This window comes from Phodopus roborovskii, unplaced genomic scaffold, assembly GCF_943737965.1.
Source record: "Phodopus roborovskii unplaced genomic scaffold, PHOROB, whole genome shotgun sequence".
NCBI classification, from domain to species: domain Eukaryota; kingdom Metazoa; phylum Chordata; class Mammalia; order Rodentia; family Cricetidae; genus Phodopus; species Phodopus roborovskii.
In genome coordinates this window covers 5467963-5485306 of record NW_026126514.1, presented here as the reverse complement: position 1 = coordinate 5485306, position 17344 = coordinate 5467963, and the positions used below count along the sequence as shown (strand labels likewise).

The 17344-nt window shown below is 39.1% G+C and overlaps 1 protein-coding gene across 2 annotated transcripts in view; it reads right to left on the bottom strand.

Annotated features, from left to right (window-relative positions):
• The window catches only part of Srp54 (signal recognition particle 54), a 67015-nt gene extending 49863 nt beyond the window's left edge, over positions 1-17152 (bottom strand). Inside the window, exons 1-4 of one of the 2 annotated variants that reach the window (XM_051195852.1) lie at positions 16890-17152; positions 5515-5621; positions 2254-2345; positions 1188-1272 (exon numbers count right to left, since the gene is read on the bottom strand). In XM_051195852.1, the coding sequence (XP_051051809.1) occupies positions 1188-1272; positions 2254-2345; positions 5515-5592 (255 nt within the window). In that variant the 5' untranslated portion in view covers positions 5593-5621; positions 16890-17152. The remainder of the gene's footprint in view (positions 1-1187; positions 1273-2253; positions 2346-5514; positions 5622-16889) is intronic. The other variant, XM_051195851.1, reaches the window with a different exon arrangement.
• Between the last annotated feature and the right edge of the window lie 192 nt (positions 17153-17344).

Genomic DNA, 17344 nt, shown 5'->3' with positions numbered 1-17344 from the left:
TCAGCTAAGAAGGAAGATCAGGTGGGTATTTTCTCTGCCTCACTGAGCTGGCAGGCTTTCACCCCAGCATCTGGTTCCTGAGTCTTTATTGGTAAAATCAAATGATTGAGATTTTGTTTAAAACAACACTGTCAGGCTGTATAAAAAAGGCAAAGAGTGAGAGCTAGAGGTATAGGTCAATGACAGAGCATGTGCTTCACATGTGAGTTCCTAGGTTCAATTCCCTGCAGGACACACTAGAGTAAATAATGCTTTAGTATTACTATGTAAATTTTAACTTAGCTTATATACATACTGTTCTAGACCATAAGCATCTCTGAGATAAGGACCAATGTTATCTCTGCTGCCCACTAGGCATACTGCCTAGAATAAAGAAGGTACTGAACAAATGCTTCCCAATCTAGTTCTTGATGCTCCAGAGTTGATAATTCTTATAAAGTATCCAAATTTGCTTCCCAGCACCTATATCAGATAACTCACAAGCACTTGTAACTTTAGCTCCAAAGCCTGTGACACTCACAGGCATCAGAAATCACACACGCATGCAAATATTTTTTTTTTTCAAACAACTTTTATCTATTTTGTTTTTTTAAGACAGGGTTTCTCTGTCTGTTCTGGAACTTGCTTCTATAGACCAAGTTGGCCTCAAACTCAGAGATCCACCTGTTGGGATTAAAGATGTACACCATGTTATTAATTTTTTTATATTATACACTTTATGTACCTGCACATTTGTATGTACCATGTGGTGCCTGTGGTGACCAGAAGAGGGCATCAGATCCCCTGGAGTTATGAACTACCATGTGGATGCTAGGAATTGAACCCAGGTCCTCTACAAGAGGAACCAGGGCTCTTAACTGCTGAACCCTCCCATTTATTTTCATTTTTTATTGTTTTCTTTTTCTGTATATGTGTGTCTGCTCATGTCTCACGACACACATGTGAAAGTCAGGAAACAACTAGAGGATGGTTCTCTTCCTCTACCACATAGGCTCCAGGATCAAATTCAGGGTTAAGTCTCAGCAGCAGACACCTCTCTACCAGAAAAGCATCTTGCCATCTCAAATTTGGATTTCAATACAGATGAATTATCCATATTAGAAGGGACTCAAAAGTCATGTTCATTTAAAATCCTATAAGTTTTTATCCATTGAGTCAATGGAGTCATAATATTGATACATTTTTACCTTTACAAGTTCTTTAAATACAGCATGTTGGATCATTTTTCTTTTGTTCAGACCAGATGCCATTTCTTCAAGATCAATTGCAGACCTTCATAACAGTGACAAGGGAAAGAAGTCAGGATAATCTGAAAGTATTTTTATCTCATAAAAAGTAAGAGTATTCAATCATTCATATTAATAGCATAATTAATATCCATATAATTATAGATTTGTAAGATTATACCACAAAAAAATTGTACCAGAAAATACTAGATATAAAACTTTGGTTAGTTTTTCAGGGCTTTCAGTTCAATGCATAAATACTAATTTCTCTGGATATACCTATTTTTTTTCTTGAAGCTTATAAATTATATAGAGAATCACAATGACTTTCTTTCTAGTTCTAAATTCTTAAATGCTAGTAATCCCATATCTTCTCCCAGACTATCAATGCAGAAAGAAGGTATGCTAGGATTGGGATTGAAGAAATTATCAGAAGTGCCTATATGGTTCTAGATGCCCCCACCCATATGCCTCTTCCAATGGATATAGTAGCAAAGACCACACAGTACTCCTTCAAACAGGGACACAGAAACAAAAGAGAATATAAGTCTTCAATCATGAACAAGGCTGATCATGTAGTCTCACCACAATTTCATGAAGAAACTGAATTGTTAAAAAGCTCTTAAATTAAAATTGTATCCCATTTAACTGTATTAAATGACTGAACCCACTCAAATAAAAAAGTCAAGAAAATCTACAATGAAATTAAGTTATCCTTGGTTTGTTCACTATGGAAATACATAGTTCTTCTATTCTTCTTCCATCCATCTAAATCTTTCAGCCAAGGCTGACGTGGGACTTACTACATAACTAAGGCTGGCCCTGAACTCAAACTTCTCTTGCCTCAATCTCCGAGACATGAGCCATCACACCTTGTTCCACAGGCAGTTTTTTGACACATGAATTCTCTATCATTCCAGTGCTGTACAGAAGTATTTCATAATAAAGCAAACTTTCCTAGTTACCACCTCAATTCCAGTAAGCCAAACTTCGTTTGTCCTGTTTTTACACAATTAATTCAACTTACTTTACATTTTCTCTTAATTGCTTCACTAGTTTAATATTAACATCTGCTTCCAATAATGCGGTACATACTTCTTTTAGCATAGCATTTAATACCTGAAAATAAAATTGAAATATGCTCAATGTTTTACTTCAGCAACATAAAAACAATTGATCAGATATCATGTACTATACAGTAGCTTAATAAAGACATAGGAGAGAAAAAATATTATTAAATACCCAGTCATTATATCAAAATATGACATGGTGTGTAGTTTTGCACTTGATATTAAGAATCAAGTATTAATCATCACAATTTTATTCTTATATTAAACCAGTAATAATAACAGCAACACTAAGCCAAAGAAACTTACTAAAACAATAGATAATGCCCATGAAGTTTCCTAAGAAACTGAAGAACTCTGATACCTATATTCACAGCATCCTCTTTTCCTAACTGGAGCAGTATAGAAAACAGAAGACAATTACATAGCCTTACAATTTCTACATATCAAGAGAAAGAAAGTAGAAAAGAGGTCTATTTTCCACTGAAAATTCCCTACCACAAAAGTGTCTAGATACAGGCATTGTGGTTAGAAGGTCATGAAATATAAGCACTGCAATAAAAGATGAAGCTTCAGTCGCTCACAAAACAGGAACATGGACAGTAGAACAGAAGCTGCATTAAGAGGAAGAATTCCTGTTTTGCTTACTGCTTTATCCTTGTTCCAGCAAAATGCCTGCAAAAGGCCTTAAAACAGGAACTGTCTGTCCTTTGTACATCCTTCAGAGACTTATGAAGATTCTCCAGCCCTCATCAAGGGGTGCCGGCCAGAACTGATGTTCAGCAGAGGGATTTATTTGCTTTGGTTAATTTGCTAGTAAAGGGGCCAGAGAAATGGCTCAGAAGTTAAGAGCACTGGCTGCTCTTTCAGAGGTCCTGCGTTTAATTCCCAGCAACCACATGGTGGCTCACAACCATCTGTAACAAGATTGGGTACCCTCTTCTGGCATGCAGGCAGAACACCCTGCATCATAAATAAATACATTAAAAAAAAAAAAAAATTCTTTTTTTTGCTAGTGAAACACCAAGGCTAGAAAACTTGCCAACTCAAGGGGTTATTGTACCTCTACCAAGTATTTCATACACTGACTTACCAATGTACCCCCCCAACCCAAGGGTCTCTCTCACTATATAGCCCCAGCTGGTCTTGAACTTGCCTCTATCCTCTTTTACACATCTGGCTTGTTTCTTCATTACTATTTTGTTGGGAGATAATAATAATAATAAAGCCTCACTATGTAGCCCAAGTGCAAAATTTGTCATCTTTCTCAGACTGTTCTCCCAGAAAAGTAAAATCTGAATAGTGTAGTTTCTAAGATGGTCTTAAAATTGCTTCAGTTCGTTAGTTTTTTATTTTAAAGTACTGATATTAAATTCTACATTAGAATTTTTTTCTGAAACTTCAAACAGAAAACTTTTAGTCATGAGCTTAGTCTTCAATGGCTGTGCCATCTCTCCAACCCAACTTAGAATACTTTTAATGTTATTAGTTCACTCAATTTAAAAAAATTCTTAAAGTAAATGCTATTTTCACATTTTATGCATTAAAGAATCTACCCACATTTCTATCACACAACTATGAAATTAGCCAGGGATTCTAACATGAAACTCAGAAGTTTTTCACTGTTACTACAAACTAGAAAGAATACCATAGACTATAATCACCTGCCTTCAAATAACAAGTGGTTAAGCTACACTGGCAGAAATGAGCCACTGAGTAGATAAGAGAGTGAGAGAGACATTACCCTAAAACCATTAAAGCCACTTAATTGGAGAGCTGGCTCAGTGGTTAGGGGTACTTTCTGCTCTCCCAGAGGATCCAAGTTCAGTTCTGTGATGGTGTGAATGAGAATGGTTCCCACAGACTCATATATTTGAACGTTTGGTTCCCAGTTTGTGGGCTGTTCAGGAGGTGTAGCCTCATGGAGGAGGCATGTCACTGAACGTAAGCTCCGAGGTTGCAAAAGCAGGCTCAGTCTGATTCTCTGCTTTATGCCTGTGAATCAGTCGTGAGCTCTCAGCTACTGCTCCAGTGCATGCCTCTTTAACAGCCATACTCCCCACCATGATGGTCATGGACTCTACAACCCTCTAGAACTGTGAGCCCTTTTTTTTGTTTTGTTTTGTTTTTTTGAGACAGGGTTTCTTTGTGAAGTCCTGGCCTTCCTAGAACTCACTCTGTAAACCAGGCTGGACTTGAGCTCAGAAATTTACCTGCCTCTGCTTCCCTAGTCCTGGGATTAAATGTGTACACCTGTGCACCACCACCCAGCTAAACACTTTCTTTTTTAAGAAAGTTGCCATTGCCTTGGTCAGCAATAGACAACCAACCGAGACAGGTTCCTAGCACCTACATGGTGGCTCACAACCATTCACAACCCCAGTTCCAGGGGATCCAATGCCCTCTTCTGACCTCTGTCCATCACATACACACATGCTGCACAGACACATACAGGCAAAACACTCATAAAATTAAAATCACACACAAAGATTTTAAATACACATAAAATTAAATAACTAAATCTAACAAAAGGACATATAAACTCAGACTATTTCAGGTATGATAATGGTTTTGGTTATGATTTGTCTATCAGAAATTACCAGAAAAACCTTCCATGAGGAAATAAGGGAGAGAAGCTCTTTCTTCCTGGCTTGAACTGCCTCAGACTCCCTATGTATGTGCCGCTACACTAGGAATGATGACTGAAAGATACAGGAAAAACAGATAAGCACATGTCTACCAAGAAGAAAGTGCCAGGACGCTTTAAGTCTATGTTGAGACAGAACAGCGAGCTACATATCAAAAGGTAGGGTTTTTTTTTTTTTTTTCATTTTGTTTTTTAAGTTCTGACAATTAAGGTGAAATAACAGGAGAAGAGATGGCTCAGTGGTGTACAGTACTTGCTGCTCTTCCAGAGGATCCAAGTTTGAGTCCAGGTACTTGGGCAGCTCACAGCCCCCTGAAATTCGATCTCAGATACCTCACCTCTCCTGGCCTCCCTGAGCACCTGCACTGGTGACATAACCTCACACAATTAAAAATAAGAGGTAAGATAATAAGGTAGTTGTTTTTTTTTTTTAATGCACTCCTTACAGTTATAGTATATTTATAGTACTAAATCTACCTCGAATTAAATCATACCTCTAAAGATCATTATTTAGTCTAGGTCTCTAATCCTAGTAACAATGCACCAGCACATGTATCTTACACTATTTACATACCTCTTCATTGATAATGGTGGCATTGCTCAACGAGCGTAATGCTGATGTTATTTTTCTTCCAAGATCTGCTAGAACCATCTTGAAGGTTTTATGATATACTTATGACTCTAGAAAAGAAAAGATAATATTAGTTTAAAACCATTTCTCATTAACTCCTAACTGAAGAATAAGAGGAATATTTAAATTCAAAATAAACTACTTCAATGTTTAAACACTGTAATTTCAACTTGTATTGTTTAAACCTCAATTTTAATACATCCACTTCAAAGGCAAAAATGTCTATTTAGTTATTATGTCTTCCATTTAAATATCTGATTAGAGAATATTAGACAAATTGTCATCAGATTTAAAATATCAAATAATGCTGGGTGGTGGTGGCTCACACCTTTAGTCCCAGCACTTGGGAGGCAGAGACAGGCAAATCTCTCTGAGTTCCAGGACAGCCTGCTCTACAAAGCGAGTTCCAGGATAGGCTCAAAGCTACAGAGAAGGCCTGCCCTAAAAAAAAAAAAAAAAAAATCTATCAAGGAAATAAAACTATGGTCTTTAACTAATTTTGTTCTCTGGCACAAGCTCATGAATATGAGTCACTGAATGATGATGCACCATGTCCACTTGTAAATAAAGAAGTGAACTCTCCAGGAACAGTACTCAATTCCCACATCATAGAACTCCATGCTACTTTGAATCTCACTCTTAAGCAAAAAAGAAAAAGGAAAACTACCTTAATTCATAAGTCACCTAACTTTTCTAGCACAAAACAAATCAACTGCTGAGTCATTAACTATATGAGAGACTCCCACTAAATAACCCCTGGCACCTGGGATTCAGAAGTAGATGATCTCTTTGAGTTAGAAGTTAGTCTAGTCTACACAGAGAATTCCAGACAAGCCAGGGCTACATAGTAAAACCCTGTCTCCAAAAAAAAAAAAAAAAAAAAAAAAAAATCATATTACTTTTATTCTTTTAACCACTAAGGAAACAATTACTCTTCCCATTCCAAAGTGATTTCCCGATTTCTTTTTTCCCCAAGACAGGGCTTCTCTGTGCAATCCTGGCTGTCCTGGAACTCACTCTGTAGACCAGGCCTTGCCTCTAGCTCCCGAGTGCTGGAATCAAAGATGTGCACTGCCACCTCTCACACCCCTCCCCACTCCGATTTCCTAACTCCAAAATTCAGTAACCTCAAAAATCCTTTCCCTTAAGCCAGGCATGGGGTATACATCTGAAATCTTAGCACTTGAAAATATGGGAACAGGAGGAACAGGAATGAGTCGGAGGCCAGACTGAGTTACATGAGACAGTCTAAAACAAACATAAAAATAAGGTACCGCTTTATAAAAGCATACAGATATACTGCTACATGTAAGGATCACAGTACTCACAGAAGCTGAGTAAATATGATTAGTACTGCCTGCCCCAACATGCTTTATTTACTAGCTGGTATGGTACATGAATGAATAGCAGAATAAATGTCAAAACAAATGCCTCTTGCCTAACTAACTACAAAGGAGAAAATCACCTCCTGTCTCTGGAGCCTGCATGTTACCTTTGAACTGAAATTACAGTGTTAGCCATCAACTTGCCAACAACTGCTGAACTGTAGATTTGTCAGCCTCTGTAACTGACTGAGCCAATATCTATAATTCTGAATATAGGCAGACTAAATAGGTGGGAAGGAAGGCAAAAGGGAACTTGTTAAGTGTGAAATGGAGTGAGCAGAAATGCAAACATAGGAGAGCCACAGGGGCTGGGTAAAAAGGTATTCTAGTCAGGGGAGAGCGTTATACAGAAGGAATGAAAGTTTTAACAGCTTGAAAACAGTCTAATATAAACAATATTGGACAAGAGGTAACTGCTCAAAATAACTATTTTGGCAGGCTTTTTGAGATTATCTAGACTTGGTCCTATTTTGCAGAGTATACAAGATACTAAAAATAAGACAAATACAAACTGGGCATAGGGACTCCCATGTCTTTAATTCCAGCCCTCCAGAGGCAGAGGCTCTGTAAGTTTCAGGCCAGCCTGTCTACATAGACAGTTTCAGAACAGGCAGGGCTAGAAAGACCCAATCTCAAAAAAGAAAGAAGGGGGAGGGGAGGGGAGGAGAAGGGAGGGAGACCGGAGGGGGGGAAATGGAGGGGAGGGGAGGGAGAAAAAGAGAGATGGTTCAGCAGTTAAAATTTACTGATATTCCACAAGACTTGAGTTCAGCTCCCCATTCACACTTAAAGCAGCACACAACTGCCTGTAAAGCCATTTCCAAGGGAGTGAGGAAACCTCTTGTAACCCTCACACAAATTGCAAACATTGACACAGACACACAAATAATAAAAATAAATCCTTTAAAAAAAATAATAAGGGGCTGGAGATATGGCTCAACCGGTAAGACCACTGACTGCTCTACCAGAGGGCTGGGTTCAGCTCCCAACACCCACATGGCAACTGACAACATAACACACAACTGCATCTATTCCAGTTCTAGGGAATTTGGTGCCCTCACCAGGCTCTTCTAGCTCCAGGCATCATGTGGTGCACAGACATACATGAAGACAAAAAACAAACAAGCATAACAAATGAAATAAAAAAGTTCATTCAAAAGGAAAACAGTAAGAAAATAGCTAATGTATTTGCCACAGATCGACTTAAGACACTGAGCTTAGGGGAGTTAAAGATGAAGAAGGAAGGGAAATGAATTCAGTCTAAGAGAAAGATATCTCGGGCTGAGCTAAACATTACATTCCAACTCAAGCAAAATTTAATAATTTAGAAGTTAATAATTGCTATTTCCAGGTGCGGTGTTGGATACCTTTAATCCCAGCACTTGGGAAACAGAGGACAGGAGATCTCTTTGAGTTATAGGCCATCTACATAGTGAGTTCTAGGCCAGCAAGGTCTACATAATGAAACACTGTCTAAATTTTAAAAAATAATTAATTAATTGAAAAATTAGAGCTGGACATGGTGGAGATAGAAGTAGAGCTTCTATATAGAAGTGAGCTAGAGCCATGGTGAGACAGTGAGACCCTGTCTTTAAAAAAATTAAAAATTTAAATTACATTTAAAATTTTTTAAATTATTGCTGACATGGTGAAAATGAGAAAAGTTTTGCTTACCTTAATTTAAGCAAAGGTTTTTTGTTGCTGGTTTTTTTTTTTTTTTTTTTTTTTTTTTTAAAGTTACATGGTTGTTTAACCTCAAAAAGCAACTACTTTATGGAAAGGATCCAAGATTTACTTCTTATCCCATATCCAATAAGCTAAATCAATGAAGTAAGTACTTTCCATGGAAGTGGGATGTTTCTGATCCTTTTATCACTGTTACCAGGCATGATTTGTTCCTATCTGTGACATCACAATGAACTTGTTAAGATGACATCATGAACAGACCATTCTTCATTTTAAAAAGTTAGACCAATTAATTGTTAAAATGCATCTAGGGGTCTGGAGAGATGGCTCACAGTAAGAACACTTACTTTTCCACAGGAACTTGGGTTTGATTCCCAGCACTCACAACTCACAACCATTTGTAACTCCAGTTCAAGGGGATCCATATCCTCCTCTGACCACTACAAGATACCAGGTACATACACATACATATATACATGCAAGTAAAACACTCAAATACACACAAAATAAAAAATAACTTCTCACCAATGAATTTAGATGGGCATGATGGCACACACTCTTAATCCCAGCATTTGGAAGCAGAGGCAGGTGGCTACCTGTGATTTTAAGCCCAGCCTGATCTATATGGCATGGCAATTTCTAGGGCAGGCAAGGTTATATTAAAAAAAAAAGTTTAATCTCCCATACTGTAGCTTTTCTTTTTGTTTATTTGCTTTTTAGACAGTCCTTCTACATAGATCCGACTGGGATTAAAGATGCCATGGCCTGCCTGTTGTGGCTCTTTTAAACTAAAAAAAAAAAAGGGGGGGGGAGATGATGACACACATACATGCGACATTTTCCAACACACCTTTCTTTATGTAAGTATTTTTCTTTTTTAAAAAAAACTATACTATTTGAAGCTAGGTTTCATGTATGGCTGGCCTTGAACTTAGTCATAAGGATGATCTTCAACTTTTGAACTGCCTCCCTCCCTCCACCTCCCAAGAACAAAGATTACATGGTGCTAGGAACTGAACTCAGGGTTTCTCACAGCCCAAACAGATACTATACTCATCAAACAACATGCCCAGCTTACCTAAGTACCTTTAACAGCACAACTTAGAAATATTTTTCTTTCCAAAAATCTGAACTTTGGGAGAATCATGAATTTCAGGCTAGCATAGGCTAACAGCAAGTTCCAGGCCAATCTCAGCTAGTGAGCCACAGTTTAAAAGAAAGAAGTGGTGCACGCCTTTAATCCCAGCACTTGGGAGCAGCTCTCAGATCTCTGAGTTTGAGCACAGCAAGGCTATGTGGAAAGAAAACAGTTACTATATATATGACCCAAAAATTCTACTCCAAAATATTAATCCAAGAAAAAACAAGATATATGTAAAAAAAAAAAATCATAGTCAGTCACAACATCTAGTTCTAGCTAAAACTAGAAACAACCCAAATATCCTCTCACCTGATAAATGGCTAAGTTAAATATGATGGAACCATATACTAGGCTATTAATAGGCAAGAAAAAGAAATGAAGTACAGGACATGGAAAGACATGGATAAATCTTGAACACATTATGCATAGGAGATGACATCAGTCACAAAAGACCAGATGCTACCATTTCATTTACAAAACATCCATAGCAGACACATCTACAGAAACACTGTGGATCCACAGTTGCCCAGAGCTCAGGGAAATAAAATGCAGAGTGACTGCTAGTGGGTATGATGTTTGTTCAATGGGTGATGGAAACGTTCTAAAACTGATTATGGTAGTAGCTATACACTGCTGTAGATTCATCAAAAGTCCTCAAATTGTACATTTCAGGCAAACTGATTGGTATAAGAATCATATATCATGCTGAGTGATGACTCAGTTAGTAAAATGGATTACAGTGAGGGGCTGAGTTTTAGAATGCATACCACAACATACAAGTTTTTGTTTGTTTGCTTGGCTGGTTCTTTTTGAGGCAAGCTTTAATGTGCACAAGGTTGGTCTAGAACCCAAAATGTACCTAAAGACCTTGAATTCCTGATCTTCTGTCTCTAAATGCTAAATGTTGGGATTACAGGTATACACTGCCACACCTGGAAATGAGTATTATTTTTTAAGTATTATTGTTTGCCTGCATGTATACTGAGAGCACACTTCCGTGTATTATTTTTTAAGTCAAGAAGAAAACTTTTCCAATATGCTTCTTTGGGAAATACAAAGCTTATGTTATTAATACATACACTACGAGTTCAATTAGGTGTGATTTGAACTCATCCATCCATTCTTTAAATATCTAGTATGTGCTCCATGAGTTGTGCCAGCATAAAAATGTTTTCATTCCAAATCAATACATTATCAGATTAACACAGACAACACTCTCTTGTTAATTCCAGAAAATAAATCACCATAAATAACACCATAAAGTCCTATTTTTGTTTCTTTGATACTGAATCTTACTATATAGTCCTGGCTGGTCTAGAACTCACTCTGTAGACCAAGATGGCCTGGAACCTGGAACAATCCTCTCAACTCTACCTCTAAGTGCAGTTGTATGCCAACACACCTAGCTAAAATAACTGTTTTTCAGGTTTTTCTAAGTTTAAAATCTTAACATTAAAACTAACACTGTAAGCTAAGTGTGGTGATACATGCTTTTAACCCTAGCTGAGGCACTGGATCTCTGCAAATTCAAGGCCAGCTAAGGCTACATACTGAGACCACCTCAAAAACAAACTACAACAAAATCACAGCAACACTTCATAGGTGTGTGTGTGTGTGTGTGTGTGTGTGTGTGTGTGTGTGTGTGTGTGTGTGTGTGTACACAGAGAGAGCAGATGTCCTCAAGCATCACTACTCAGGTGTCCACCTTGTTTTTTGAGATAGGCTTTCTCACTGGCCTGACAGTTGCCAAGTAGGATAAACTGGCCAGGAGCCCCAGGGTTCTGCCTGTTTCCATATCACCAGCGCTGAGATTACATGAATGTACAACCACAGCCTGGTCATTTTATGTGGGTTCCTGGAATCAAATCTAGGTTGCTGTGCATAGGAGACACTTTAGATACTGAACTATCTCCCTGCCTCCCCGCAATTCAAACCTGGCTGAACATAAAAATTAAAACAAAATCTGCATCATTCTTGATTCTTGACTACATTTTTAACAAGAACTTTAAAATATGAGAATAGGATTTGAACTCAAATCCCCATTCTTACATAGCAAGCACTTTACCAACCAAACCATCTCTCCAGCTCCACTGTCCTAAGTTAATGGAAGAAAAGGTAGAGAAAACCTTAATTAGGCTAGTCATGGTAATTCGTACCACCTGTAATTCCAGCATTCACAAGAGACTGAGGGACATGAGTTGAAAAGGCCAGCCTCGGCTATAGAACAGGTGTTATTTGAAAAGAGAAGGGTATTCCTGCTATGGAACCCCTTCCATCCTCTAGAGCTTTCCTTACTTTTCCTTAATAAATCCATGTTTGCTCTGAAGATAAATACAATTTTAAAATGGTAATGAGGTGCCTAGGGAAATGGCTCATTGCCTGAGAGCACACGCTGTGCAAACATGAGAATCTGAGTCTGAATTCCCAGCAGCCATATAAAAGCTGTTGCACCTGTATGCCAGCACTGAGGGGCAGATCCAAGGAGCTCAATGGCCAACCAAATAGCCAAAACGGTGGGCTTCAGGTTTAGTTAGAGTCCCAGTCTTAAACATCACATGTTCTCTCTCATCTAAGGCTCAGCTCCAAATCTTCAGAGGAGTACATACAGCCTAAAGTGACTGTAGAAATCAGGAAAGAGAAAAGGGACCATTGCTGGGGTGGGGAAACAACAGAGAATGATATACTGGGGTAAAAGTGATCTGATGTGAGGAGAGGAAAAATAGGGTAGGGCTCTAATTAAGGAGTAGAGAGGGAGATAATAAACACAGAAGGACAGGAGGGTAAAACAACCATAAATAAGGGTGTTTGGGAAAAAAAAAAAACATACCATTAACAATCTACCTAAAAACAAAACAAAACAAAAAAAAACTATAATACAATTAAGTCTGTATATAAATGAAATTTTCTCATCTGGGCTAACAATGTTCTCTCCAAGAACCAAAGACCATCTAATAAAAACACAGTAACAATCTTGAGAAGCCCTCTTTTGAGCTGTTTTTCAGGATTGTCCAAGAGACTCCTAAAACATTGTAGGCTATAGCTATCACCCTTGGCTACCCCCCCTCCCCAGAGGTGGAAGGCAAGTCCCTATTAATGAAAACACTATGTACTTCAGACACAGGGCCCAAACACCTCTTAAGCAGGAACTAACCAGAAAGCCTCCTCCCTAAAGACTAGCTTTCTTGGTACCAGCAGGTGCCATGCAAGCTTCTAAAGGAGGGAGTCAACCAACAGTGCTACCCAGCTGTGACTGCAATAAACCACAACAGCTGGTCTGGTAAGGGAGCAATAGTGGCACACATGCCCTGGTTGCAACCAAAGGCTCTCTGGGCATGGAAGAACACACCAACTGGTTGTCTGATACCAAATGGTCTGCCCTGAAAACTTACATACAAGTCATATATAAACTGAAAAAGAAGCCATGAATTTGAAAGTGAGCAAGGGTATATGGGGGTGGGGGCTTATTGGGAAGAAAAGGAAGGGGAAAATTATCAAGTTAAAAATTTTATAATAAGGTACGGGTTAGGTAGGGGTTATGCAGACAGGGATAGAAGACATCCAATATTCTCATTTAGCTTCTTCCTCAGACCTGTAACACATGCTCAAACATAGACATATGCATAAACATATATACACTTCCCTCCCTTTCCCACACCACACCAATAAGCAATAAGAATAGTAACAAAAAATGACCCAGACTCCCCGAATGTGGATGTTAGGAGGACTGGGCAGTCTATGTGGCCTCTAGTAATGGATCAGTATTTATCCCTAGTATAGGAATGGACCTTGGGAGCTCATTCCACATAGAGGGATACTGCCTCAGCCTAGACACATAGGGGAGGGCCTAGGCCCTGCTTCAAATGATATGACAGACTTTGAAGACTCCCCATGGAAGGACTCACCCTCCCTGGGGAGCAGAAAGGGGATGGAATGGGGGTTGGTGGGCAGAACAGGGGAGGAAGGGAGGGTGCAGGAACTGGGGTTAATGTGTAAAACAAACTTGTTTCAATTAGTAACAAAAAAGAAAAAAGATTTAAAACAAAACAACACAAAAAAGGGTGGATGTAGTAGTGCACAGCTTTTATTTTGGAAGAGATTGGAAGAGAGACTCCTAGACCTCTGTGACTTGAGGCCAATATGGTCTACATAGCAAGTTCCAGGCCAGCCAAGGCTACATAGTAAGATCTTGTGTGTGTGTGTGGGGGGGGGGGGGGGGGGAAGGAAAAAAGAAAAAAAAAAGGACAAGGATCTTTTCTTAAGATACTCTTTGGCTGTCAAATCAGTCAGAAAAAGAATCTTTATACAAAATATTGCCAAAAGAAAAAATAAAAACAAAAATGCAAAAAAAAAAAAAAAAAAAAAAAAAAAAAAGTCCTTGGAAATGGTTGTTGCTTTTAAAACTAAAAAGAGAATTGAAGGGAAAAATGGAAAAGGGGGAGGAAGGCACAAGCCCAAGCAATGTTACATTAATACAATTCCTATCAGCTCAAAATTAAATCCTCAGCCAGACTCCCTGGGACAATAACATGGGAGAGATAATAAACTGTTTTAGAAAGGTAGTCTTATCTGAACTGATTAGAAAAGCAAAACAAGCCACCATAGACCCTGATGTGCAGCCAGGTCTAGCAAGCAGCAGCATCCCTCAAATCAGACACAGGAATGAAAACCTGTCCTCAATTGGTTGGTTGGCTGGTGGTTTTTTTTTTTTTTTTTTTTTTGGTTTTTTTCAAGACAGGGCTTCACTGTGTAGCCCTGGCTGTCCTGGAACTCATTTTGTAGACCAGGTTGGCCTCAAACTCAGAAATCCACCTGCCTCTGCCTCCTGAGTGCTGGGTTTAAAAGTGTATACCACAACAGCCCAGTTTATCTCAAGTTTTAAAATATCTTAGGCAGAGGACCATTACAGATATATTTTACTTGGAGATTGAAGCAGAAGGATTACTTGAGGCTATGGCTTCAAGGTCAGACAAGGCAACATAAGATTCTGCTTTAAAAAAGGAAAACAAAAGCTTTATGTTCAAACACACATAAACACATATATCTGTAAATATAGAAAACAAACATCTTTAGAAACAATGGCAAGTGCATCAAATGAAGAAAAACGCAAGGGTCATTAGTCTACAAATACTAGCCATAATCTAAAAGTTTAGAAAAGTGCTCCTGAACAACTACAGAAAATACATGAAATGGAGCTGAACAGTCAAATGGTTAAACAGAAGAGGAACAAGGCAAAAGTTATCCCAGTGTTTCCAGTCTTAATAGGTGACTAATGATGTCATTAGCCAATGAATGCAAAGCAGAAGGGAAGTTGATTTGAAAGTTAGAAAAACCAATACAGAAAAAAATTCAAGTCTTAGCTACTCATAATGGTCTACAACTTAAGTAGAATGTCTAGGTGTTCCTTTCATTACACTGCTTTGTTGTATATTTTAGGAATGGGATATTGATAACGATGCCCAGGCTCACCTCCAGTTCCTGTGCTCAAGTAATTTTGAGACCCAGCCTACAAAGTAGCTAGGCAGATGTGGCTTAGTCTTTAAATAGTAATAATAATAGTAATAATAATAAAATATACACATAACACACTCAACAAATAAGGGTTAAAACTAAAAAACACACTGCTTCTATACATCTCAACATATATACCACATAACCCGGAGGAAAATGGGAGATGGAGGTAGTGCATTTGCTTTGACCTATTGAGTCAGCAGAAAGTGCTCGGAAGTGGTTGGCATATGGTAACGATGTATGGAAGCAATATATGAGGGTGAGAACGTTCAAGGGGAATCTATGGACGACCTTGTAGTCTAGCAATATGGGGCAACAGCAAGAGCAAATAACCAAGTCTTAAAGTATCCCAAGAGACTGTAGTTTTTACTGCTCTTCTAAAAGCACACTGACGAAATAAAAGCAGCCTATCTTTAAAACAAATAAACAAAAAAAGCTACCATTCCAGGAGCAAGCACAGAAAGTTACAGAACTCCTTGCATTATTAAATCAGAAAAAAAATTAATCAGTCGTATCAAAAAAGTTGAGGCAAGCATGTTTGAGGGTAATGTCTCCCTTCTCTCTTGCACCATTACTGTTATGTCGTAGGTACTGTGCTAAATGTGTTACCCTCTTCCGTTCTCATTAGCCTGTTAGGAATTGATGCTAGATATCAACAGCAAATAGTTCAGTCAAATCTCTTAAGGGGCACATTAACTTTCATCTGTTACCCCATACCACATTATGCCTACAGTTCCTCATTATGATCAGGCTATGATATGGATTTTTCCCTCCTCTGTAGTGCTAGCATCTCCATGTTTGAGCTTATGTACTTCATTACTTTATCCTTACGGCTTGAAAGAAAGAAAACCCTGTAAACATTTTGTTTAAATGCCTAACAACTAAGTAAGAGTGGCAACAAGAACGTTGATCTAAGCTGTGAGGTAGTGGCACGTCTTTAATCCTAGCTCTCTGAAGGTAGAGACGAGTGGATCTCTGTGAGTTTGAGGCAAGCCTGGTTTACAAAGCAAATTCCAGGACAGCCAGGGTTGTTACAGAGAAACCCTGTCTTGGAAAGCCAAAAAGAAAAGAGAAAGTCGATATAATAAAGTTTCCAAAGAAAATGCTTGTCAGTAGCATCAAATGATTAACGAAGAAAAAAAATCATGAATATATCTCATCATTCACAGAACCATCTTATTCATTTAGCCAAGAGCTTACTACATGCAGAAAAGAACAATATGTTAAGCACTAAAAGACAGGAAAATAAAATCTGGAACACACTAGAAGGCTTTGGGCAAGAAAGCCTCATCTAAATCCGTTCAGGAAAGCCATCAAGACTACAACTGCTTGCATCTTATTTGGCTCGGGTAGATCTGAAGGCACATTGAAAGGGTTAACAGTGCATCCTTTAGTAAAACTTGCGATGAAAGACAAGATAATAAAAAAAAAAAAAAAAAAAAAAAAAAACTATCAGGGCACCTCCGCCTCGGTGATCACAGCCTGAGGAGACGAGGGTAGACTCCCGCAGAAGCGTCTCGCCCAAACTAGGGATCCGGCTGTCCCGGGGCTACCTTCCGGAAGCGCAGAGTGAGGAAGACCCCCACCCACACACTCACCGCAAAAGGCACCACTAAAGCCGTGGCCCCACAGGGCCGGCGAGTCCGTGGCGAGGCCCCACGCCGCAGAAGGAAACCCAGGAACACTGGAAGCAGAAGGACACGGGCGACCCCGAAGCCCAACTTCCCAGCTACATAAACTAGGGGCCCAGCGCCCAGCACCGTGAAGCCAACTCCCACCAGCTGGAACACCGACGACTGCCACCGAACCTTCCGCCCAATGAGGAGACGTCATCACTCAGCGTAGACCAGCCCTCCGTGAAGAAAACACACTTCCGCTTCCGGGGCACCAGGCGCGTTTTGGCGACTCGCCTCCGCTAAGGGTTTTGAGGGGGGGAAGTGTTCCTGTACTTGAGCTGACCTTTGACCTTAGTATTCTACCTGTATGTCACTGCGGCCAAGCAAGCCCTCTCCGGGTGCAATCTCCAGGGAAAGTCAGGACTCGAAGAGCCACT